Raw genomic sequence first — 25940 nt, 5'->3', positions numbered from 1 at the left:
TTTAAAGACAATACAAATTCCTGTCTACCCATTTTGTGCATGCTCGTCTACAAGTATGAAGGTGTCATTATTGCACTGGAGTATATGGCAGAACATAAGAACATAAGAAGTGCCCTGCTGGATCAGACCAAGGGTCCATCTAGTCCAGCACTCTGTTCACACAGTGGCCAACCAGCCATAGGCCAGGGATGAACAATCAGGACATGGTGCAACAGCACCCTCCCATCCATGTTCCCCAGCAACTGGTACACACAGGCTTACTGCCTTGAATACTGGAGATAGCACACAACCATCAGGGCTAGTAGCCATTGATAGCCTTCACCTCCAGGAATTTATCCAACCCCCTTTTAAAGCCATCCAAATTGGTGGCCATCGCTACATCTTGTGGTAGTGAGTTCCATAATTTAACTATGCGTTGTGTGAAGAAGTTCTTCCTTTTATTTGTCCTGGATCTCCCACCAATCAGCTTTATGGGATGACCCCGGGTTTTTACATGCTATGGTTCAATATTCCTTTGAGGAAACAAGCAGGTTGTAAGAGGCTGTTACAGTAGTAAGTACAACTGGCAGCTTCTTCCTGCATCCTCTGTTTTGAAAAGTACTTGTGGAAGGTGGACAATCTGTTCTCTTAAATATTCTGCTTTGTGTGCCTTTAGGAGCTAGGGAGATTCCTTATCCAACCCGATAATATTTTTGTAATAGGAGAGGAAGCCAGCTGGCTCAAAGGGGAGTGTAGTTCCCATTATCTTCTATTAGTGTACCTTTTGTGCTTCTTAATGTAATGCTTAACCAAGATTTGTTAACTTAATAGGACAACAAAAAGCTGTTTAAATATTTTTGCCTGCCTTTGAAATAAAAACTTGCAGTCGACCAAAAAGAATTGCATACACACTGTCATTTCTGGTGGGTCTATTTGAGTCACTTCCTCTTAAAAGCAGACATTAATCTGGGTATTTTGCATGCTGAGGGCTTAGACACAATTTATAGTGCTATAAAATGGAATAAAGAAGGTGATGCAGATGGCTGATTATAGGCTTTAGTCATGTTGCTCAATGAGTAACAAGTAGTCTTAGTAGTCATAATTCACATAAAACTAGATCTGATAAGCAGGTAAGGATTCTAAACTCCAAATTAAAGATAAAAGACTTTGTAGGGGGCAAAGATGTAAAAATGACGAGCCTCTTAATTATAGCTCTGGGCTTCTCAGGGCTCTGTTTTGCATGTTGTTATGACAGGCAAATAAATCGTGACAGTGGCTAAGTAGGATAGTGACCTGGCCAGTTCAAACACTCAGTTGAGCTTTCACATCAATTTCTGGCTCTTGAACCATCTCTCAAAAGCAACACCCAGGCAATCCATTATCCCCCCCTTTTTTATTGCTTGGAATTTAGACTCGGCGTTAACATTTCTGCTCACCTAGTCAAAATACTTGACTAAGTGGGCAGAAATGTGAGGGCTGATTTAAAAGAGAGAGAGAGAGAGAGAGAGAGAGAGAGAGAGAGAGAGAGAGAGAAGGTGGTAACTCTTGGATGATTGCGTACGAGGATGAAATTGCTCTACAGCTCATTGTCTACTACAAAAGCCAGGTCAAATTGGTATTGAGCCCAACTCAGGCTGCATAGTAGGGGAGGCTTGTGAAATTTCACTCCTCGGATCGTCACCCTGATTTTAGAGTTCACATTTACCTGTTTGCAGAGCAGAATTAACTATTGCCCATTCTTCTTTTTTGTGATATCTGGACCTTGTTCAGACTGTTGGACACATGCAGTTGGTTGCTGTTGACCACAGCTTCAATCACATTGAATTTTTTTTTTACGTGTTTATAATCAATGTACATACGTGCTCATGTGCTTTGGTAACTTGTAAGAAGAAAAACGTGACAGACTGAAAACTGCCACATTGCATCAATTCCAAAATTTAATTTTAAAAATCTTCTAAGTTAAATGAGAAAGGAGACAGAGCAGAATGTGCCACAAAACCATTACAAAACAGAATGGAGGTCATGTGGCCATCCTTACTGTGTTAAATTAGCATCTTTAGTGTTACTCAAGTAATTCAGGGTGCAATCCTTTGTCTGTCTGTTTTCCTAACCTCATTTATTAAGAGAAATATTCACTCGTGGTTCTCATTTTGCATTTTGGAACTATGTATACATAGTCTAAGCAGACCTCTAAAGAGAGCACAGGATCTCCCCAACTGGGAGAGTGTATGTAAAGCCTCCTCACTTCCAGCTCTACTCTAGAGTAGCTTACTCACAACTTAGCTGACCTAGGTCGGAGTTCCAAGCTGATGGCCCCAGATCTTTCTTTCAAGTTCAGCGAAATGGCTACAGTTTAAGGCAGCTCATGCATAAGCTGCCTTATCGGGAGTCTACACAGTGATGATGAGAGGGCTGCATTCAGTGTCAGCCCAGTTGAAAAGCTATTCTGTGCTCTGAACTGTAGCGCTCATCTACACCAAGCAGGATATTCCACTATGAAAGTGGTATGAAAGCGGTATATAAAAGGCAGGAGCCCCACTACCGCTTTATTGAAGTGCAGTGACAACAGTTGGGGCCCATTGACACAGACCACATACCGCTTTCATCGTGTTATATCCTGATTGGTGTAGATGTGTCAATGGGCCCCAACTGTTGTCAGAGCACTTCAGTACCACAATAAAGCAGTAGTGAGATCCTGCAGTGCACTTCAATCCCGCTATAAAGCAGCAGTGTGGCTCCTGCCTTTTATATACTATTTTCATACCGCTTTCATAGTAGAATATCCTGCTTGGTGTAGATGAGCCCCCTGTCTACTCTACAGTACTGTACTCTGGAGAAGAATGGAGCCTATAGTTGGACTCCACTGTGTTCCCGCCCCAATTGGCAGCTTAGGCAGAAGTAGAACATTTTATAGGTACCATTCCTGCTTCTCAGCTGATGATTTATGAGCTCTGTGGCCATATCAGCTATGGAAATAAGCCCTTCAATCATACTAGGCTGCCAACGTTTTACTAGCCTGCTGGGAACTGGCAGAGAAGGGATGGAGAGCTGCATTTCTGTGCTGGGGTCGGAGGAGGGGACGTCACTCCTTCAGCAGCCTGCTTGGTTTCTAGGTTGAGTACAGAGGAAGGACAGAACACTCCATCCCTTCTCCACCATCCTACGCATTCAACTACATGTCATTCCTATGGTTGCCTTAAATATAAGGCTGCTTCAGATGATAAAGGTCTAGTTAGTGGTTAGAGCATTGGACTGGGACTCGGGGAGGTTCTACTTCTAGTCCCTGCTTGGACATGAAGCTCACTGGTTGAATTGGGGCACGTCACAGTCTCCTGGCCTAACCTACCTCACAGTGTTGTTATGAGAATAAAATGGAGAGGAGGAGGATCATGTCAGCTGCCTTGTGTTCCTTGGAGGAAAAAAGGCAAGATATTAATGTAATAATTAATTAATTAATTAAGCTCTCTCTTTCCCAACAACCTCTTCCTGGCAAAGTAGGTTTAGTTGTGGGGCATTTACTGAGAAGAAAATATGCCAGGCTGGCTCTAAAGACCCACCTGCTTTCACTGGCTTCTCCATAATGTGGGCTGCAGGTTTTATTGGTGTAATCTGTTTTTATTGGGTTTTTTTACAATATTTTACTGTATATTTATTTATTCTCTATTTGTATACTTCCGTATGTTTTTTATCCTGTATACCACCTTGAGGTGGTGCCATGACACAGGCTCTTTACAACAGGCCTGTCTGCGGACACTCCCTGCTCAAGCTAAGTGCCACCACTTTAAGAGCCTGAGGTGAGGAAGAAACACCACTTTTCTACAAACGTATGTGGAGAAAGGGGTTAAACAGGAATAATTTCAGGAATAAAATAATGCGCTGTGAATTATATGGGGGACATCAGTATGCTGATGATACTCAGCTCTACTTCTCCTTGTCGGATGAAGGCCAGTAAACTGAAGCTGAATCCTGATAAGACGGAAGCTTTGTGGATTGGTAGTTCCCAAGTCTGGGACTTGGGTAAGCGACCTGTTCCGGATGAGGTGGCGCTCCCTCTGAAGGAGCAGGTACGTAGCTTGGGAGCACTCCTAGATCCATCTTTGTCACTGGAGGCCCAGGTGCACTCTGTGGCACGGAGGTTTTGGGGTCAGGTTCGGCTGATCCGCCAGCTATGGCCTTTCCTGGACATAGTAGTGCAGGCACTGGTAACTTCCCGATTAGACTACTGCAATGCGCTCTATGTGGGGCTGCCCTTGAAGACGACGCGGAAGTTGCAGCTAGTGCAAAATGCAGCAGCTAGACTGCTGGCGGGTACATTTATAGAGCCCATATAACTCCGGTCTTAAAGGAACTGCACTGGCTGCCTATATGCTTCCGGTCGGAATTCAAGGTGCTGGTAATGACGTTTAAAGCCCTAAATGGCTTGGGACCTCGATACTTGAGAGAGTGCCTCTCCTTATATATGCCTGCCCGAGACCTTAGATCTGTTGGAGGAACACTTCTCCGCATCCCATCAGTTATGATGGGACAAGGGGGAGGGCTTTCTCTGTGGTGGCACCCCGACTGTGGAATGCCCTCCCCTTGGAGGCCCGATTGCCGCCAACATTGATTTAACTTTAACGCCAAGTAAAACCATGGCTTTTTATCAAAGTCTTTGATGGTTAAACTCACTGGCACATTGTTTTTGCTGTTTTAACTGTATCTATTGCTTTTAAATTATATATTGTTTTAACTTGGATCATGGTTTAATTTGTTTTTAACTGTGTATATTTATTGTTTTATACTGTATGTTTTTATCTGTAAGCCGCCCTGAGATCTTAGTGATATAGGGCGGGATATAAATATTTTAAATAAATAAATAAATAATAAAATATGTGCTGATGGTGAATTAATGTCAGAACGGGTGTTATAGGTATATAACTGCAGATGATAAATGCCAAGGAGACACGTGGGATTTTTGTGGTAGTAAAACAATCTGAATAACATTTATTTCAATGTTCACAAACTTTGTATCATAATAAAACTTTTCAGACCCTTGTTAAAACCTCCCATCCAATCCTTTCTCTCTTCTCATACACACTTTCCTTTCTCTCACACCTTCACTCTTGAACTTTCTTTATTATCAGGATTGTTTAATATACACCAACTGACTATCTGCACACTACACTCAAAAGACAACCCTCTTTTCCCTGATCTTCTAATTTTCCCTCGAACCAAAGTACTTTAAAACACCCCTTATCACTTCAGTCATTCTCTTATATATCCTCCTCCCCCATCCTAAGATATTCAATCTCCACCCACTCAGGTCAACATTCTAAACACTCTTACAAATCCTAGACATACATTAGGGAACTGACTTGTGGGGTGTAACGCCACAGGCAGTTCTACCCTTAAAAATAATTTTAAATAAATAAATGTCGTTTTACACTTCACATAAAACATTTTTTGTATAATTTGCAAAATAAAATCAGGCAAAATTCTTAGAAAAAAAGGTTTTTCATCACTTTTGTTATTATGGCTTCCATTTCTTTTCTTTTTCATGAATAGGTTTTAGGATAAAAGTATTTCATGTATAAAATCTTAGTCTTAATTCACATGCTAAATATAATTTTTGATATAATTTTCTGTTGTTGATTTATTTTCTGTTAATTGCTATGGACCAGAACATAGGTAAACTTATTACCTATAATGTAGCCCAAACACAGTGTTGCATATTTCTGTTATGAAATTGGCAGTGAGATGCAAAGATTTCTGGCATACTTGTAGGTTTTTGTAACTGGCTTTCAGACATTTAAGATTTTTGTAACTGGCTCCCACCATAATAATGTTTAATGTGATGAAAAGTATTGGAAGCAAAGTATTCTTTAGGGGACCATTACAAACTCTGCTTCTTCCTTGTGTAGGAGTCTTTTGCATATCTGTATTTTGGAGGGTTTTTTTTTTTTAAAGCAAACAATTTTTAACTTTTCAAGATGGATAAATGCTGCCTTGACCATGAAATACTACTTATTTTTGGCTGATATTCCTTAGGTTTTGGCCAACATAGTGAGGCGCCTAATTAAAGTTGGAAACTTAACATACTGGTTTGAATTTCTGTTAATATCAGAAATAAAGGGAAAAGGCAGCTAGAAAGAAAAAGAAAAAGGACATTGTCAAAATGCATAGAAGTTATTCTTCACAGAAAATAGTTAGGCTTTCAACTGGCATATTCAATGATGTATTGTAAAGAATTCTTCCACATGGTGGTGGTGGTAATCCCAACAGTGGATTTTTAGACAACTTTTTAAAAAATGCAGGTGATGCTGTTCCTTTCAAGTCTTGGACTCCAGAAAGTGAACCAGTGTAGAGCACAAGGCCTTGAAATGTGAATGTAGCAGGGAACACAAAGGATATCATATATGTGAAGAGTGATTTCTTTTCTCCAACTGCTGGTCACCATGTAGCCAAAATGGCATCCAAGCCTGCTGGGATGCGTGAATATGTGTGAATGAATGTGTATGTGTGTGAATGAATGTGTGTGAGTAGTGTGTGTGCTCATATGTGTGCGCATACATCTGGGGCAGCTCTTGGATCTGAAAAGACTCAGAGACTGGACAGGGAGTACCCCACACAGCAACATTTTATTGCAGGTTCCACCTGAACTAATCTATTTACTTATACCCAGGATCCCACACTTAGAGCTCCATCAGATGGTGGGGGAAATCACGATTCCCTACTATTGCTTCTCCACCCCTGCTTTTGTTGATCAATACTTCCTCTTTCTATCAGGAAGAGGAAAGAGGAAGTGAACAACGTCCACGTGGCCCATTCAGTGGGCTGTTTTTATCGCACTGCTTCTTCTGCACACAGCAGGAAATAGCGGCAAGTTCCATCTCTAAAAATAAGTTGGACTTACTGGGTTCTTTTTTTTTTTTTTTTTGTCATGGGAAGAAGACTAGAAGGGGCAGGAGATGCACAGGAGGCAGACAACATCGTGAAAAGGACCCGCGAGTGCCCAGTAACAAGTGTGCAATAAAATGCTCTTAGTGACACATTAGGTTTCACGCTTAGGGAATCAGAAATACCCCCTAAGGCAGTTGCTTTTATTCTACTAGTCCCATCCTACTTCCTAGCATTGTTGTGTAATGGCATAGAAAGACTTGCTTTTCCAGCTAAAAGGAAAATGTTTATATATTGTTCCTCCTCTGGTGATCCTGCATTTAGAAAAGAGGTGAATATTTAGGCTGCATGTCAGAGTGGAATAGGACTCATCTGGGGTGTGATGTAGTGAACTGTTTGCTAGTGGGGTGGATGTTTAAGTCTGAAATGAAAATACCACCACCCCCGTCCCTAGCTTCCTATCAGGGCTGTGCATTTTCTCTCTCTTTAATCTGTAGTTTCCAGCTGATGTCAGTTTCAGAAAGGCATATATTGAGCATGTTCTTAATCTGGACTGTTTTTTTAAAACAACAACAATGGAGAAATAATACATTGTTGTTTGTTGTCTACGTGTCTACAACCCCACCCCACCCAGGATGTTGGCAAATAGAGATCCTCCCACCCTCTGCTTTATGGTAGATACTGGCATATAGAACCTAACAAGAAGTGATCCCTGAAGCAGGTTATTTTGAGGATTTTCAGACGGGCGGGAAATCACATTTCCTTACCATTGCTTTGCTTCTTGGTTCTCTTCCAAAATAGGGATGAGCAGAAACACACAGGGAAGAAAGCAGCGACCATGTGGCCTATTTAGTTTAATGGGACATTGCCCTCTAGTGGCCTTTTTCTAGTGCAACGTCTCCTGCACATGACAGGAAATAGCGACAAATATCGCCATAGCTCAGAAAAGTTGGGTTTGGGGTGTGTGTCTTATTTTGTAATGGAAAAAAACAGAAGGAGTGGGAGGATCATTGCATCGTCAAAATGACCCGCAAACATCTGTGAGTGGCCAGTCTCAAGTGTGCTATAAAAAGCTCATCTGAAGAAGCTCTTTATCTGTTTGTCATAGTGTCAACAGAATAACCTGAACAACATAACACAAGGTGAACAGGCTACCAACCACTGATAATACATCCCAGTTCATTTGTTTATTTGGTTTAATCTTTGCTTTGTTTACACTTGTCTGTCTATCTCACCTTTTTAATTATAAAATCATAGAATTATAGAATAGTAGAGTTGGAAAGAGCCTGTAAGGCCATAGAGTCCAACCCCCATCTCAATAATTCTTTAGCCTTATTTATTTCATTTGTCTCATAAATACTATCCTGTCTTTATCTTGACCTACTTTCCATCTTCCATAAATCTGTGATTCAGTGAATAAAATTATAGAAGATGAGCCAAATGTGTAGTTGTCCTAGCACATTAAAACTCAGAAATGTAACATTCTTAACAATATTGTGTGCAGTAGTACTCTAGCAGGATACATTAAATCTTAACAGTTTGCTCAGAGAGCAGTCACTTTGGGGCTGAGGGTTTCAGAAAAGGAAATTAATGGGGAAATTACATTGTGCACTTGTTGCTTTTGGTTCGTAGGCCTGTTCCCCAGAACGATGTCTCATTATGCTTCTTAGTTCTATTCCCATTTTAGTAAATACTGCTGGGTTGTTTTTTTTAAAGTATGAGGCTGTTAAGTTCACACCTTCCTCTCTGAAACTCCCCTGGTGAAAACATAGCATTCCTATGGCATTACTTCATCCATATCAAGTTCTCTGATAGCTTAACAAATTGCTGCCAAATTGCTCCTATAAAATGCAGGCCTATTGTAGTTTCTGGTGGCCTTCCTACTGAATAGCATTTGCATCATGATCGTTTCTATTTCCATTAAAACAACATGCTGCCCTTCTGATTAAGAAAAAGTCATCAGGGAGCATTTTAAATTATGGCTAATCAAGCTGAATGGGCAAGCAACATGCTCAGCATAAATATTAAGCAATAATTACACAGTGTCTGCATGCTAGTGAAACCAGGTTCCTCGTAATAGACAACTAAGGAAATAAATCAAACTTGAGGAGCATGTCTGCCCATTTATTTTCTCTCTCAGCTGATGTTTCCATCAGTCTAGGTTCTGGTTTGTTCATGATGACATGGACATCTGTTATATTCTGAAATTTGTTATATTCTGAAAATTGTTAGCTATCTGGGTCATATTGTCTCTAATTAAAACACAAGAGGTAGTCAAATAGAGGGTAAATACTTTGCCATTCCAGCATATATTGAAGTGTTAATCCGCTTCAGTACTGGATCCAGGTTTGAAGGGGCTCTCAGCATTGCACCCTCTAGTGGACTTACTTGCTGGTCTAGAGGAGCAGCGGCAGCAGCAGGGCTTCAATGAGCACTATGATGGCTTAGACTATCAGCCTGAGAGCTACAATTTAAATTTCCCACAATGCTCTGGAGCATCCCTGATGTAATGCTAGTCCAAGACACTTTGACATCACCAAACCTTGGTGAAGTGGCAAGTGTCAGTGGTGGCCCTGCTGGGATGCTATGCATGGATACATAGTGCTAGTGGCAGCCCAGATGACTATTTTTATGGTCATTATTTGCGGTTCTACAACCCTCGTCACACGCACAAAGTGTTAGCTGATGGCATAAATAGATTCTTTTTCCAATCAATCACTTACCTTAACCATACTTTAACACCCCATAGTGCCTCACATGTGGGCATCACTCTTGTGAGGCATCAGTGATTAAATCACTATTACTGTGACTGAGATCTCCATCCACAGTTGCCATCTCCATAGTTCTGAACACAAGGGAAGAGTCAATCCATACACGGGTTCCAAACCTGGAGAAAAGAGGAGGAATGATTCTTGATGTGATCCCTTAGGGAATCAAAGGGGCAAATTCTTGAAAGGTATAACAAACCACCCAAAGAAAGCTAGTCCTATCTTAGATCATACATTGGTAACTCCAGGCAACATAGTCAAGGCCTAAACAAGAACGAGGGAAGGGTAAACCCACAGATGCAAGGAGTTTCAAGCCACTCCTTTCGCACGGGCAACTCCATACTGCATGAGTCCAGACAGAGGAAAATCCAACAATCGTAGATCAAACCCAGTCTGATGGTACATTGAGCTAATGACAAACAAAAAGACACAATCCACAGTGAATGAGAGTTCAAATCTATGAAAATCCTCACATTACTTTTTGTGCCAAGTCCGTAGCAATGCAACATTCCAATTAGGAGAGTCCATGTGAAGAGTGCTTCCAGAGGCCCAGACGATGATGGATCTAAACAAGGAAGGGTTTTGGTCAATGCAGATGAGACGTTCCTAGCAAAGGCTCCTCACCTTTGCATCAGCTTAAAAGGAGAGGCATGATGCCTCCTCCAAACCCCTTGACAGATAAAGGCATTTGGCCTTTCAGCAAGGACCCTGTCCACATAGGGTGTCTTTCCTCAGCCCACCAGCATGATGCTTCAATCTGGGTGATCCTTCTGCAACCCCCCACCCTTCCTTCGAACTCTGTCAGGCACTCATGGAGAGCTCTTCCACCTTCTCAAGGCCAAGTCAGGGGGAGTGAAGCAACTCCTGCCTGCTGTGCTATGAGAACACTGACAGATTCTGACTTTCCACAGGCTGAATAGGCCCAAACCCTTCCAGACTATTTCAAATTAAACCTTAGCTACAAGCTACACAGCCCACTGCAGTGCCAAAACTATTCCCGGACTCTTAGTAGTAAGCTCCATGGTATTTTATTATTTATTTATTTATTGCATTTTTATACCACCCAATAGCCAAAGCTCCCTGGGAGGTTCACAAAAACTAAAACCATTCAAAGTATAAAACAAACAGTATAAAAACATGATATAAAATACACATTAAAAACTGATTAAAAACATACCATACATGATTAAAACATCCTTAAAACATCCTAAAAACATTCTAAAATTTCACTGGATAGGCCTGCTGGAATAGATCAGTCTTTATTGCTTTTTTAAATTCTAAAAGACTGTCAAGTTGACGAATCTCCTCCGGCAGGCCATTCCACAATCTGGGAGCAGCAGAAGAGAAGGTCCTCTGGGTAACAGTTGTTAATCTAGTTTTTGCTAGCTGAAGTAGATTCTTCCTGGGCAGGATCTACACTACTGCTTATAACGGTTTATAAGGGTTATGACAACTGTTCAGGCCCAGGGCACATTACATATACCATTTTCATACCGTTTTAAAAGTGTTATATCCTGCTTGGTGTAGATCGGCCCCCAGAGGACCTGATTGTGCGGGGCGGATTGTACGGGAGAAGGCGATCCTGCAGGTAGCCTGGACCCAAACCATGTAGGGCTTTAAAAGTAATAATCAAGACTTTGTACTTTGCCAGGCAACTAATCGGCAGCCAGTGAAGAGATTTTAAAACTGGTGTCATGTGGTCACCCCTAGGTGTACCAGTGACCAGCCTGGCTGCCATATTTTGGACTAATTGAAGTTTCCGGACTAGGCACAGAGGTAGCCCCATGTAGAGCACATTGCAGAAGTCGAGCCTCGAAGTAACCACTACCGTCTTTAGATCTTCTAACTCTAGGAAAGGGCGCAGCTGGCGTATCAGCTGAAGCTGATAGTAGGCACTCCTGGTCTTCGCATCTATCTGGGCTGTCATTTGGAGCGATGGGACGGTATCTGTGTTGCATTTTCAATTCATCACCTGCTCTTCTTACACAAATAACTCATGTTTTGTCCAATCAATAAGTGCAAAACTAAGATTTATGCATGTGTCAGTGTGTTACATAGCCGCTAATGCTTGTGGTAAGTACTCATCAAAATATCTCAAAGTAATCATGAATTTGCAACTTTATTAGTTACTGATTCCAAAATGGAATATAAAATTGGAAGAAAATGGATTAATTTCTCCTAAAGTAGAACGAAGAAGTCACCTTTGGCTTCTGCTACAGTTTTTTTAAAAAAATTATTCATGGAAATGATTTCCCCCCAACACGCCTTCATTTGATAAGTAATGGAAGATCATATACATTTACGGACGAAGGGTTAGATTCAGATTCTGTCAACAGAATGTCTCCTTCCATTTGTGTAAGTACAGGTTCTGGAGGAGCCAAAAGAGAGTGATTTTTAAAATTTAGAAGTTGAACCTGCAGGATGTAAATGAATATTATTTTATTAACAATTATATTGTGTAAAAAGTAAGAGAGACGAGACTCTCAACTTTTCCTCCTATATAAAAATACAAATTGTTACCTCCCACTGTATGAACTAGAAATCTAATTGTAGATCTGGAGGTAGTAAGTAGTACCCCAAGCAGATTTTTTTTTAAAAAATTAACTCTCTGGGTTTGTTGCTGACTTTTACCTTAGGATTGATTGTGGTTGAGTTTAGATTTCTCATGTAAATGCCATCTGCTTTCATGTAACAATGGTATCTGGGTGACTGTTCTGTTCTATGTGCTATTACTTTCCAATAAAGAACTTAAGACAGAATAATGTTCTTAGTTACTGGATATTCACCAAAATGGTTTTCAATAAAAATAATAAATGTCTAGGGCCCACTTTGGGAATATGAGTTGATGGACCAGTTGCTACAGCATCTTGCTGTACAACTGTAGTTAAATATTTTCTTACTACAGTGTCTACTGCTGAAGAAACTGGAAAATGTCCAGTGATCATATGGGCATTTGAAAATATCCTTTCCCTTTGCCAAAAAGGGATTAGTGTGTAGATCTCATTTGGAATTTGCACATGACTATTATTATATAGATAAAAAGAAGGAAATTCCTCAAAATCATGAGAGAGTCAAATAAATTACTATCTAAGAGCCCAGATAGGTAGAAACTCTGTTCTATGATTAGTTTTTCAGACTTTCATGACAGTGGCACCAAATAACACTGAATAATCCCTTATCTTATTTGAAGAATATCATTTTCTATATACCTTTAAGTTGTTGTAATGGAATAACATGTTTAATTCTGTGAGGAGTGTTGGTTCTATTAATGTTTGGCATGAATATGGTTCTTTTAAAAATACATTAGATTGGAATTTAGAGATAATTTCTTTTGCTGAGCAAAATTGTTTCTGTGAATTACATTAATATGTTCTTTTTTCTGAGAATAAGCCTACAACCCAGTCATCTAGGTCACCCAAAGTCGAAGGGCAAAAAGCACAGTCCTAGTTGAGAACATTTCATTTACTTCAGTTTAGAAATGTTGTGCTATGTTAATGAAATGCTGTTAAAACAGAGAGATCTGGGACTTGAGGAGGTTTTGTCTCAAACCACACTGAGAAAAGCAGACTCTCAGCAAACCTGACAAATTATATATATTTCTTTTAAAAATTGGCTCATTCAATGTTGTATCATAGATAGATATTGAACAGTTTAAAGAAATTAAAATAATTGGTAATTTGTTACATTTCATATGCAACTTTCTGATTTTTAAATTATCTCCTCAGTTTAAGATATTGTTCTAGGTAACTCTACCTGGTGATAAGCAAATTATTTATGCTATTATTTGCACATTTGCACTGTAAAAATACTGGAACCATTAGAATTAACAGGCATATGCATACAATTCTTAGACATATGAAGGATCAAAACAAGAAAGTGGCGAACCTGAAGCACAATCAACAAATGGAAAAGAAGAAAAATGCTCAGTTGTTAGAAGAGGTTCGTAGGCGTGAAGACAATATGACGGACAATTCCCAGCATTTGCAGGTGAGTTGCTGTATTGATTATACTCTAAAATTAGCATGTTTTTTTTTTTTTTTTAAAAATTCTAAACGTTCTGGAGGAGTTGTGTTTTAATCCCAAATAAACAAACACATTTACTTCAGACCTGATGACTGATAAAGCATTGCTTCATGGAAGCCAATTTTCTTGACTAATAATAAAAAAAGATTAATACAGACAGAAAACTGCCCATTGTCACGCTGATAAGTAAAATATGATATAGGCAAATGGTTCTCATAATACTTCTACTGTCTGGATGTGCTGAGAAGGCTTGGATAATTGGTGATGCCCATTTGTACAGCGACCAAAGAACAGCATTTGACTTATTACAGGAATATGACTGTATTATGACTATAATTCTCAATAGGTAAAAACACTTATGGTTTTAGGCTATTTCTATAATCATACTTTTGTGTTCTGTCATGCTGTTCTAATTTTCCAAATCATCTTCCATAACGAACTAGAAGTATTATTTTAATTTGAATACAGAAAAAGGAGGAAATTAGTAGCTTTAAAAGTTTGAATGCATGAAACATCATGGTGGGGGGAACATGGAGTGGTAGAACTCCCTCCCTCTATAAGTCTAATGGGATACAATCCAACCATGTATATATAATGTGAGACTACAGATGATGTTTTGCTTCTGTCTCTTTTGTTACCTAGTTTAATTTGCTCACAATTAGGTTCTGTACCTGTGCATTTGTTCCTCAATGTCAGCTGCTGTACAAATAAAGCACGGAGCCTTCTTGTTTAAGTGATTATATCTAAGCCACTTGGGGAGCCTTGTTGGCTGAGGAGCAGCAGAAAAATACTTCCGAATAAATAAATCTCTTTCCATCATTCCAATAAATTGACCTGATAACAACTGCATGATACCAAGGAATAGCTAGATGTGACAGCCCTCTTGTACATTCAGAAGTTGTGTAAAGGAGGGGATTTTGCCAGGTGCAGATTGTCATGCATGGGGAGAAAGGATATATCTGATCTTATGAGGCTTCTCTTTTGAGTACCATGGCGGTATGTTCCGGCAAGGCATCAGCAGGGGTTCTTTGGATATACTGAATACTTGTTCTTTCTCTTGATTTGATTTATATTTTTACATATTTGAAAACTGACAGGAGTACTTACATTTAATACTTATTCTATCCATGATAAAAATGTTCTACTATTTCAGTGGTCTCTCATTTAGTTTGCCCCGTCCACCAATAGAGGATCTCTGCCATTGCCACCAAGCCCTGCAACAGTGGCTAAAAATTTCAAGAAAGGCTGCTTCCATCACTACTTCCCATAAAGGAAGTAGTGGCATGGACTCTGTGGCACGGAGTACTTGGGGTCAGCTTCAGCTGATCCGCCAGCTACGGCCTTTCCTGGACAGGGACAACCTAGCCACAGTAGTGCAGGCACTGGTAACTTCCCGATTAGACTACTGCAATGCACTCTACGTGGGGCTGCCCTTGAAGATGATGCGGAAGTTGCAGCTAGACTGCTGGGGGTACATCTTATAGAGCCCACATAAAGGAACTGCACTGGCTGCCTATATGCTTCCGGTCGGAATTCAAGGTGCTGGTAATGACGTTTAAAGCCCTAAACTGCTTGGGACCTTGATACTTGAGAGATTGCCTCTCCTTATATATGCCTGCCTGAGACCTTAGATCTGTTGGAGGAGCCCTTCTCTGCATCCCACCAATGCAACATATACGTTATGATGGGACAAGGGAGAGGGCTTTCTCTGTGGTGGCAGCCCGACTGTGGAATGCCCTCCCCTTTGAGGCCCGATTGGCGCCAACATTGATTTCATTTCGACACCAAGTAAAAACATGGCTTTTTAACAAAGCCTTTGATGGTTAAATTCACTGGCACATTGTTTTAACTGTTTTAACTGCATCTATTGCTTTTAAATTATATATTGTTTTAACTTGGATCATGGTTTAATTTGTTTTTAACTGTGTATATTTATTTTTTATACTGTATGTTTTTATCTGTAAGCCATCCTGAGATCTTAGTGATATAGGGTGGGACATAAATATTTTAAATAAATAAAATAATAAATAAAGCTTTTAGAGAAGTTCACCTCCTCCTGGAAAATACCTGTGAACCCCTTTCCTGCGACACCTGATAATGGAGTGGCTAATGGGGAGATTTTTGCTCAACCCTACATCTCTATTTCCCCCATCTATTAAATTTCCCTTCTTGTGCAAATCAGGTTTGAGGCAGCAGAAACTAGAGGTTCCTGCCTACACTCAAATTCTATCTCAGATGCTATCTGATTTATGATCAGCAACCATGAATAGCAGCTATTTTGAATAAAAGTAATAAGCTGCAGCAATGCCATATTGTCACGGAGGGAGGAATAACTAGGTGGTCCTTTAATCTCTTTACATGGGTTAAAATCAACTTCTGTTGGATTGTATAATAATCTGTAAAATTCCTAAAATCCACATTATTTCAGTGACAGATTTTGAGGATGCTCTGGGCCTTTGGTAACCCTCAGTTACAATGATGCCTCATCTCTTTCCTACTTCATGTGTGTGTTTGGGAGCTGGCAGGGATATCAGAGATAGGCATGGGAGATGACAAGCTATCAAGGAGGTCACATCCTTTAAGGCCTTGGGGATTTCCCCCCAGAAAATCTGAAAAAAAAATCCCAAACCAGTCTGTACGGAGCTTTGGAGAGTTTACCCTCCCCTCTTCCTGTTGTTTTGTTACATTTGTTTCTCCCTTCCTCCCTTTCTTCTGTTGTTTGCTCCCGTGCCACATACATTTAGAATTAGATGTTATGCTCCTTGGGACAGGGATCTCTCCGTTACTTGGTATGATTATTTGAAGTATTATTTATTTATTTATTTATTTATTTATTTATCATACTTATACCCCGCTCCTCAGCCAAAAAAGGCTCTCGGAGCGGCTTACACTTAGCAAAAAAAGACAGTCCCTGCCCTCAGGCTTACAATCTAATAAAGACATGACACACAAGGAAAAGGAGTCAAGGAGGGAGGGAGGGAGGAGAGAGAAAGAGAGAGAGAGAGAGAGAGAGAGTCCAGCAGGAGCAGGCCCCGATGTTACTTCTGCCTGCTCCTGTCCCCTCGGTCCTTCTTCTTCCCCACAGGGCCAAGATGGCAGTATTAGAGGCAAAACGGGTTTTCCAAAATTGGATTTGCTGTCGTTTGGTCTCAAACTGCTGTTTCAAGAAAATAGAGAAGATTTTTTACTTGGACCATTTTTAGTGAAATGGAGAGGAAACACATTTTGAGAAAAAAAATGGACAGGGCACAACATTTCTCAAAAATCTCTGTGAATGTTATAACTGGAAAAAACTCAGCAAATTAGAATCTGTAGATTTACAAGTGTTCCCCTCCCTAAATTCTGATCAATCTTTTCTGCAGCCTGTTAGCAAACCTTAATGAACCCCCACCCCCAAACAAAACCCATTTAACTGAGTTTGTGTTATGCATGAGACAACTCTTCAGTTTTTTGCTGGGCATTTTTTTAAAAAAAGTAGTAAAACACTAAAGACAAAATTTGGACAGAGTAAAGGTTTCAAATGTATTAAAGTGTTAATTAAATACACAAATGTCTTAGGTTGTTCTATATTTGTATGCTTTATTTATTTGTTCATTTATTTATTTCAAGACGTTTTAAGTCTATGCCTTCCCAAAGCAACAAAGTGAGAGAAAATTTACAATTTAAAAGTGATCGTATCAGAAAGAATAGATGTTCAGAATTACTAAGGATGCACAATAATCCCCTTCAGGATCCACCAGTCTCTGTGGGCAGATCACTAAATTAGGTTTTCCTGTAGAGGTTACAGGAGGCTTTAAGATTAAAACTAATCAGGCAATGATCTGTCCATGACAGTGAAAATGTTACTTGTTCCCCTGCACACAGATCATTATTCGACAGCCTCAAACAGAACAAGAGATCCAAGATGTGCCCTGCTCTATCTGTTGGGCATGATATCACTTATGATAGACCCATGCTTTTTATGGCAGCCACTAAGTCCCAAGCTGGTTGAAATAAGTTGGGCCTCAGTGTGGATGTTGAACTCTGCTAACAGAGTTGAGTCTCTGAATACCACCTCTGCAACATCAGCTAAGGGAGACTGTTGTGCAGCGGGGTGGACAGTGCAGCAACAGAACCCAAATCAAACTCAGGTTCCCAAATACTAAGTATAGGCATTTAAAGACTTTCGGACAGGGTACCTGACAAGAGGGACTTTCATACTCCAGGGTCCTGGCAACCAGCCACCAGTGTTGAAGGACAAATTGGAAGAGGAGATCTGTAATTTGCCTTACCCTCTGTTCTCCCCCACCTTTGCACCCTCTGCCTGTAATCACATTAGTCCCCTGATTACATATCCCTTGCTATCTGGTCCCTAGCTACATCCTGGCATGGCGACACTTGCCAGGGTTAGGACAATTTAGTCCAAATTTAAGCAGATTACACAAGTTCCAGTGACTAAGCAGATTATGCAAATTCCAATATGCTCTCAATTAACAAATAAAATATTACTTACAGAATAAGGAAACAGTAACAGTCCCCCTCCCCAATACCTAGAGGCTACTCAAAACAGGAATCTGGTCCTTGTTCCCCATTGACATCACCCCTTTGGTGGTGACCCGCCAGTGGCAATTTATCACGCTCACCAATCCCACAGTTAGCCACCCAACTCAGAAGTTTCTGTAGTTAGATCCAGCAGCAGGGGCCACTCTAGCCACCCTGGAAATCTTGCCATTAGTCAGGCTGTCAGCTGACATTGCTACATGCCACAGCAGCACCTGGAAACTTCAGGGATGATGATGATGATGATGATGATGATGATGAGTTTACAGCCCTTCCTCTGGCTTCCCTGTTGACTCAACTGCTGCAGCCAATCTCTGTTAGTTCAGCTGAGGGGAGAAGCAAGACCTTATAAAGCAAGTTTCTCTGCAGAGCTGATGGTGGCCTTGCTTTCCTTTTCTGTCCTTGCTGCAGCCTGTCATGAGGGTCTATTTGACTGTGTTTGCTTGCAATGGTGGTAGCAGTGGTAAGCCATCATGTGGAGCTCATTTCAAATGGATTCCCTCCCTGATAATGAATTACAGTGTTTATAATATTATAAGAAGCTTTAATGTTGTACCACTTAGTACTACAGACCACACAGCAATATTCAACATAAATGACTGAGTTTAACATTCAGTTTTAATTACTTGAATCCAATACACTTTTTCAAATTAGCAAATCCTTTTTGTGAATGCAATCACATTCTAAATCCAAATGGACAATAGTTGTCATTTTTGGCCAAGTTCCTCCCCCACCACCTCCCTTTCTCTCAATAGTCTATTAAATTAATGAACTAACATATGAAGAAATGTAAGAGCCAATACTTTATGCCAATTTTCTGTTAAATATCCACACAATTCTCTCCGTCGCTTAAAAATGAAAGTGTGTTTTTGTGTGCTCCCGTTTTCAAATTATAGGTTCCTTGGGGATAGTAAGGTTTCTTCTTTTCCAGTGGTTAAGCTGAAGTCTGATCAGTTTGAAAAATTGAGGTTTCTCTACATATTAAATATTTGTGTCCTTACAAAGCAAAAGGCCTGAAACTAAGAAAGACCAGCAGAGAATATCATGCAACAGTGTGTACGTTGGTGATTTGTTCATGGGAAATTCCCTTGCCATTTTTCTGCTTCTCTAATTATAGATGGATTTTGCCAGGATAGGAAGTGTAACTAATAACTTGAACCACAAAAATGTCCACCTTTCAGCAAAATATACGGTGTATTATTAATTTCACACACTTCAGTGAGATTTCTCTCTCTCCTTCTTTCTGTCGGTGGATGCTTTCTTTGTGCTAGTCATCTCCATGTGGTTAAGCATTTAGTGTATCTTTACATCTTGTCTTTGCAAGAAAAAAATTGTACGTTTCACAATATGAATTAGCTTTAACATATTCATTTTCCATGTTCATTCTATTTTATTATAGGGTTTAATTTAGAAATCTGAATCTGTGCAGCTCAAGGTTTATTTCAATGGATGTAGAAAAAATAGCATAATTAAAACTGCAAACAATCAGAAGTTGAACTAGATCATTTTAAGATTGCTAAATGTGATAACTTTCATATTTGAGGATATCTGAGTTCAACATGCATTTGATTTTTACCATGGGTGACCATTGAAGCACTTTCTTTTCTTGGCTAGCAGAGATTCCATTATACTGTGGATACATTCCATATGTGCTGAACCCCAGCCAATGTTTTATTACTGTATTGAAAAGTCATATTTCAATGATTTCAGTGGAATTTATGAAGGGCACATAAGCTGATTGATAAGTCTGAGGAATGGCAGAGCATGGGATTTATATGTATTTTGATCGAACAGTGCAGTTATCAGAATTTCTGACTTTTTTTTGCTGCATTAAAATTTCCCTGTAGACAATCTGTGAAAATCTCATTTGACACTGTCTTTAGATTTTTTTCTTACATGGCAGGATAAAATAATATGGGTGCAATATACACACTTTCCTCAAAAGATGTCCCATTGAACTTAATGGGGCTTAGTTCTGAGTTGACCCGACTATGATTGTGCAGTAAGTTTATCTTCATAAACAACTGAAAGTGCAATCCTAGGTGTGTCTACTCAGAAGTAAGTGTCATTAAGTTCAATGGGACTTACTCCTAGATAAATATGTATTGCAGTCCCACTGAACTCAGCTAAGCTACTTCTGAGTGGCCATGTATAGGATTGCATTGTTAAAAAATCCTACTGCAAATTTCAGGACTTCTGAATAAAATGCTTCCATTTTAGTTTGTGTCCTTTCGTCTCATATAATAAACCCTTGGTTTAATACATTCGGCAACATTTTTTTTAGGATCAATGCATTTAAATTATCTGTCTGTTGAAATACAATATATTAATTTATGGGATGCGCTCTTTAACCCAGGATGCGTGGCATCAAATCTCAGCTGCCTCTTTTGTTTGCAACTTACAGTGCAATGTTATACATGTCTGTTCAGAAGTAAGTCACATTGTACTCAATGGTGCTTACTTCCAGGAAATCCTATATAAGATTGCAACAGTTGCACCCCCAACTGCTGTGGGGGTGAATAATATAAAGGCTAGGTACAACCTGCAGAACATAATCATATATAAATGTATGCTAGACTGCAGTTATAATATACAAAGTTCTTTGTATAATTGTACTTAATGTACTTACACTTCTCCTATTAAAATCATGTTTGGAATAAAAAAATAAATGACAGTTCAGCACATATTTATACATATTTAGACTTATAACAGGAACTCAAAAATGTAGAACTGTTTGCTAGATTTTGACTCTGAAATGATTCAAAATGATGAATAAAATATAACGATGTTGATAGAATTAGAAATAAATAACAATAAGCTTCTACATCAAAATCTGAGAGAAGTTCACAAGCGTTATTGAAATAATTGCCATATTGATTTTGTAGAATAGAAGCTTGTTTAAAAAATATACCTGGGAGCTTAAATGTTGTCCAAGGCTACCAGCTGGTCAATATTGGTTAGACATCACAGATGCTGAGGCAAACGTGAATGGCTGTGGGTGGTAGTTAGCAGAGTGATCATAAAGCAGACGGCTGGTGAGGAGGTTGCAGGAAAAGAAGCAGTTGTGGAGTCTTGGCCAGAAACAGGATCTACCAGACCATGGACAGCTCCAAGGACAATGCTCAGTTTGCATTTGGAGCTGCAGAGCTCAACAGAGTCCTTCATATCTAGATGCAGTTCCTGAAGTCTGTTCTGAGTTCACCTCCTTCACTGGAGTGGCTCTGAAAAATGCTCTGGATTTGGTGAACCTCAGGAGAACGAGAGTTCCGTTGCTGGAGAGCAACACTTAAGAATGCCTTTCTGTGTGCCCTTACTGTTCGTTCATATTGATGATATGAACAAGAGGATGCTTTCCATTGTATTGATGATATGCATAAGAGAACGCTCTCAGTTATCTGAGAGATTTTGGCGGGGTATAGGGGAGAAACCAATTTCAAGGATATATAAGGTATGTAAAAAAATAATGCTTTAACTATTGTTGAAGAAAACAATTCACATTTTATTAAACAGCACTGACCTAATTTAAATAAGGTTTATACATTCAGGATTTATGCCTTTATATCTTTTAAGAAATGCTTTGTAAGATTTTTTTTATCATGAAACTTCAAGAACTACAGTTCTTAGAAAAATCTGCAACAAAACCCCCAGGAATTTTTTATGAGATACACCTTTCTTCCTTTCCCTCCTCAGTGTTTATTTAATAATTCACACACGTGGGACTCTTGTAATCTCTGAGGGGCAATCACATTCAACATGCATCAAAAGAAGTAGTTCAGTTAAACCAACTCTCCCTATCCAGCAATAATTACCACAGGTTTACACTGAGATACAGTTGCAAAAGGTTAGTCAGTAGGGCATCTGCAAATCAAGTCATATGTCAACTCTACATCAATAACCTCATTATAATAAGATGTTAGCATTTCAGCACATTGCAGCCTAATGTAGAAAGCTAAAAGAAGTTCATTTCTTTGCTGTTAGGTTTGACTTATAGCTTGGCTAATATCTTAGTAAGTTATAAATTTAAACACCCAAGATTATATAAATTATTGTCAAAGGCAATAATTTCAGACAAAAATGTAGCACGTTTAAAGTAGCAATAAATTGCTTATGTCTTATAAAGGAGTGGATCTCAGTCAATTCAGTATAAATGTGAAGTTTATAAGCTAATTTTATTATTTAATGTAAGGACGTCTTCTGTAGTATTTTGCGTGTTATGTTTTCAAAATTGTAAAGTTGTACATTAATTAAAGGGTTTCCTGTGAGCATCTTTCTACTTTTTGAAAACTTTTAATAACATGTTGAGATACTATTATTTAGTTATTTCCATCTGTACTCCACTTTTGGCCTACATTTCTCTAAAGCAGCTACCATAGTAGAACAATAAGATTATTTTTATTGAAATATGATAAAACCAATAAATCAAAATTAAAAAAACACGCACATTAGAATAATTAAGGACATAAAACTATAGGATGTGCCCCAAACTTAAGAGACATACTGAGTGCAGTGTGCGAGGCCTTGTGTCTCCTGCTCTGCATTTTAACTAGACAGGCAATGTTGCCCGTCTAGCAGAGGCTTCAGGAAGGGGGAGAGAAGGAGGCTGGAGATACCTTGTAGCCCCATGTCCCCAGTCGTATCCCCTCCCTGCCCCCAGGAATGCCACCTTTCACCCCTATGGGCTTGTGTTTGCTACCTTGTAGCAGCTAGCAGTGCAGTTCTCTCCATGCTGGCTGTGAGCAGGAGGGGAGCATGGTTTCCTTTCTCTGAGCTTGAATTCAGGAGACCGGAATATCCAAACTCCTGCAGACATGGTCCAGGGGGATAGGATTGCTCTCTGAATGATATATTATTTATTTGAACAAAATTGTAGTGGCTAGAATGTCAGACTGGGGGTCAGGAGATCTGGGTTCTAGTCCCCACTCGGCCATGGAAACCCACTGGGTAATTTTCAGCCAGTCACAGACTCTCAGCATAACCCACCTCACAGGGTTGTTGTTGTAAGGATGAAGTGGGAAGGAGGAGGATTATGTATGCTGCCTTGGGTTCCTTGCAGGGAAAAAAGCGGGATATAAATGCAATAATAAATAAAAATAAATAAATTATAATAAAATAAGAAAATCTAACAAAATAAAAACACAATTCCAAAGATGACTAAAAAGTGCTATATATGTATAACAAAAATGTAACATTGTCCTCAGTTAAGATCTAGGTTCAACCTCATCTAGGTTGTGCCTTTATTCCTTTCAAGTCCTTGTAAAATCCTTCAAGGATATGTGAGTGCACAGAAGAAATGCTCGCAAAACCCAGATGATTTCTGAGGCTAAAACAGAGGTGTTCACCCATCCCTAGCATTAGCATAGCCAGGATTTAAAACTTACTGTGAAGCTTTCTCCTGTCTAATAAAAAATCCTCTGCTCCGCTACAATCTGTAGTGACACTTCCAGAGGGATCCTGGCCTCTTTTTACCATCATTGCAATATTGTTGTTTTATTTTTCTAAAAAAAGTGAAAATATGAAGTTTCTCTGACTTTTCAGTGTATCCAAACATTAAAATTAATGTAAAAGTACAATATGTAGAGAAAGAAAAGAAAAAAAGAAATGAAAAAGTTTCAAAACTTTATATGCTGATATGCTGGCATATGGCCATCTACTGACAAGCTGCTCTATAAATGATTGTTATTTCTAGATAAGTTGTGTTAGTTAATGTGCTTTATCTAAGCCCCTTCATCTTGAAACTTTTGCATAGCCTTAGGAGGCCAGCTAATCAAGGGAGAGTATGAGGTGTGCTTTTAAAAAGTAAATCTGCTTTCATCTCCTGTGTAGTTTCCACAGCACAGTAACCCTCTCCAATTTTGCACTTTAGAACTGTTGTCCTTTGAAATTCACACTTCTCTGAGTTTTACATTTTCATTAGGGGTGTGCATGGACCCCCCGCTCTGCTTCACTTCCAGATCCGCGATTTTCGGATCGGGCCGCTTCGCCCCGCCCCCGCTCCGCCCATTTCCGCTCCGCTCCGCTCGGAGCTCCGGATCCGGATCGGAGCTCCGTTTCCCCCCCATAGGGTTGCATTGAAAGCTAAAAAATTAAACAACTTTTTTTCAGTTCAAGTTAGAAACCTCACGTTTGGCACCATGACACCTCATGGACGTATACACACGCACGCCAAGTTTCAAGGCAATCCCATCATCCCCTGATTTTTGGGGAATTTATGAAAATCGGGCACCCCATTCAGACCCCTTGGGATAGCTCCGTCAATTTGCACTTTAGAAACCTCAAACTCGCCACCATGACAGCTTATCCATGTGTCCACATGGACGCCCAGACTCAAGGCAGTCCCATCATCCCCTGATTTTTGGCGGGGCTCTAACCTCTAACACACCACCCATAACCCTAAGTCACACCCCTTTCGATAGCTCCGTCAATTTGCATGTTAGAAACCTCAAACTCAGCACCATGATAGCTTATCCATGTGTCCACATGGACGCCAAGTTTCAAGGAAATCCCATCATCCCCTGATTTTTGGGGAATTTTTGAAAATCGGGCATCCCATTCAGACCCCTTTCAATAGCTCTGTCAATTTGCACGTTAGAAACCTCAAACTCGCCACCATGAAAGTTTATCCAGGGATACATAAGCACACCGAGACTCAAGGCAGTCCCATCATCCCCTGATTTTTGGGGAATTTATGAAAATCCAACACCCATTCACACCCCTTTCCAATAGCTCCGTCAATTTGCACATTAAAAAAACCCCTCAAACTCACCATCATGACAGCTTATCCAGGGATACATATGCCGCACACCGAGACTCAAGGCAGTCCCATCATCCCCTGTTTTTTGGCGGGGCTTAAACCTGCAGACCTCTCAATGGGGCCATTTCAAAGGAAATCCCAACATGCCATGAACTGGGGAGTAGAGATCAACCTATATGAATCTTCTTCCACACTTGAAAAATGGATTTGGAACTTCCAAAACTCCAAGTGAGCGCAGGAAGGACTTCTTCCCTGAGTCAAAGCTAGACACACATGACATCCCTGCAAGGCGGGCAGGGAAGGAGAGAGGGAAGGCAGGCAGGCAGGCAGCAGACATTTCTGGGGGCATAAGGAAGTGAGCCAAGGATAAGCCAGTAATGCATATAAAATGGAATAAATAAATAAATAAACGAAGGAGGGGTGGAATTAAAAGCAGCAGTGTTGCTGAATAAACAGCAAGAAGAACTTTTTTAAAAAGGCTATATCTGTCTTTTACCAGCAATAGGGGGACGTGCCCAGGGGAGGGTGAAGCAGCAGCTGCCAATTTGACTGGTGGTCAAGCAGTCTTTTAAGAAGCAAGGCTGTCAGTTCAACTCATGAAAGCCATTGCTCCACCGCTAAGAAGTAGAACTTTCACTTCAACTCATGATAGGCATCGCTCCACCACTAAGAGAAGTAGACCGCTCACTTCAACTCATGATAGGCATTGCTCCACCGGGTTACTCTCTTTGGAAGGCTCTGATGGCCTTCCAAGTACAGGAGAGAGTGGGGGCACGTCCACAATGAGATGCCCTAGGGGAGCTCATCCCCTTGCACCACATCTTTTCAGTTGTTCACCAAAGTTAGGGTGGGTAGCAGTGCTGTGTTTCTATCTCTTATTATTGGCTTAGTATATGATTTCACAGGTTGTGTTTGTGCATTTGGTGGGGCTACTGTTTTAAAAAACACTGGGAAAAGTCCGTTCAGACTAAGAAAGAGAAGTTTCCCAGAATCCCAAGTTACCC

At 40.0% G+C, this 25940-nt stretch overlaps 1 protein-coding gene across 3 annotated transcripts in view; it reads left to right on the top strand.

Annotated features, from left to right (window-relative positions):
* The window catches only part of ERC2 (ELKS/RAB6-interacting/CAST family member 2), a 596359-nt gene that overhangs the window by 311843 nt on the left and 258576 nt on the right, over nucleotides 1-25940 (top strand). For all 3 annotated transcript variants that reach the window (XM_063121300.1, XM_063121299.1, XM_063121298.1), the window contains one exon: nucleotides 13475-13610. In XM_063121300.1, the coding sequence (XP_062977370.1) occupies nucleotides 13475-13610 (136 nt within the window). The remainder of the gene's footprint in view (nucleotides 1-13474; nucleotides 13611-25940) is intronic.

The sequence above is a fragment of the Elgaria multicarinata genome, chromosome 3 (assembly GCF_023053635.1).
Source record: "Elgaria multicarinata webbii isolate HBS135686 ecotype San Diego chromosome 3, rElgMul1.1.pri, whole genome shotgun sequence".
NCBI classification, from domain to species: domain Eukaryota; kingdom Metazoa; phylum Chordata; class Lepidosauria; order Squamata; family Anguidae; genus Elgaria; species Elgaria multicarinata.
This window is presented reverse-complemented; position numbering and strand designations above follow the sequence as displayed.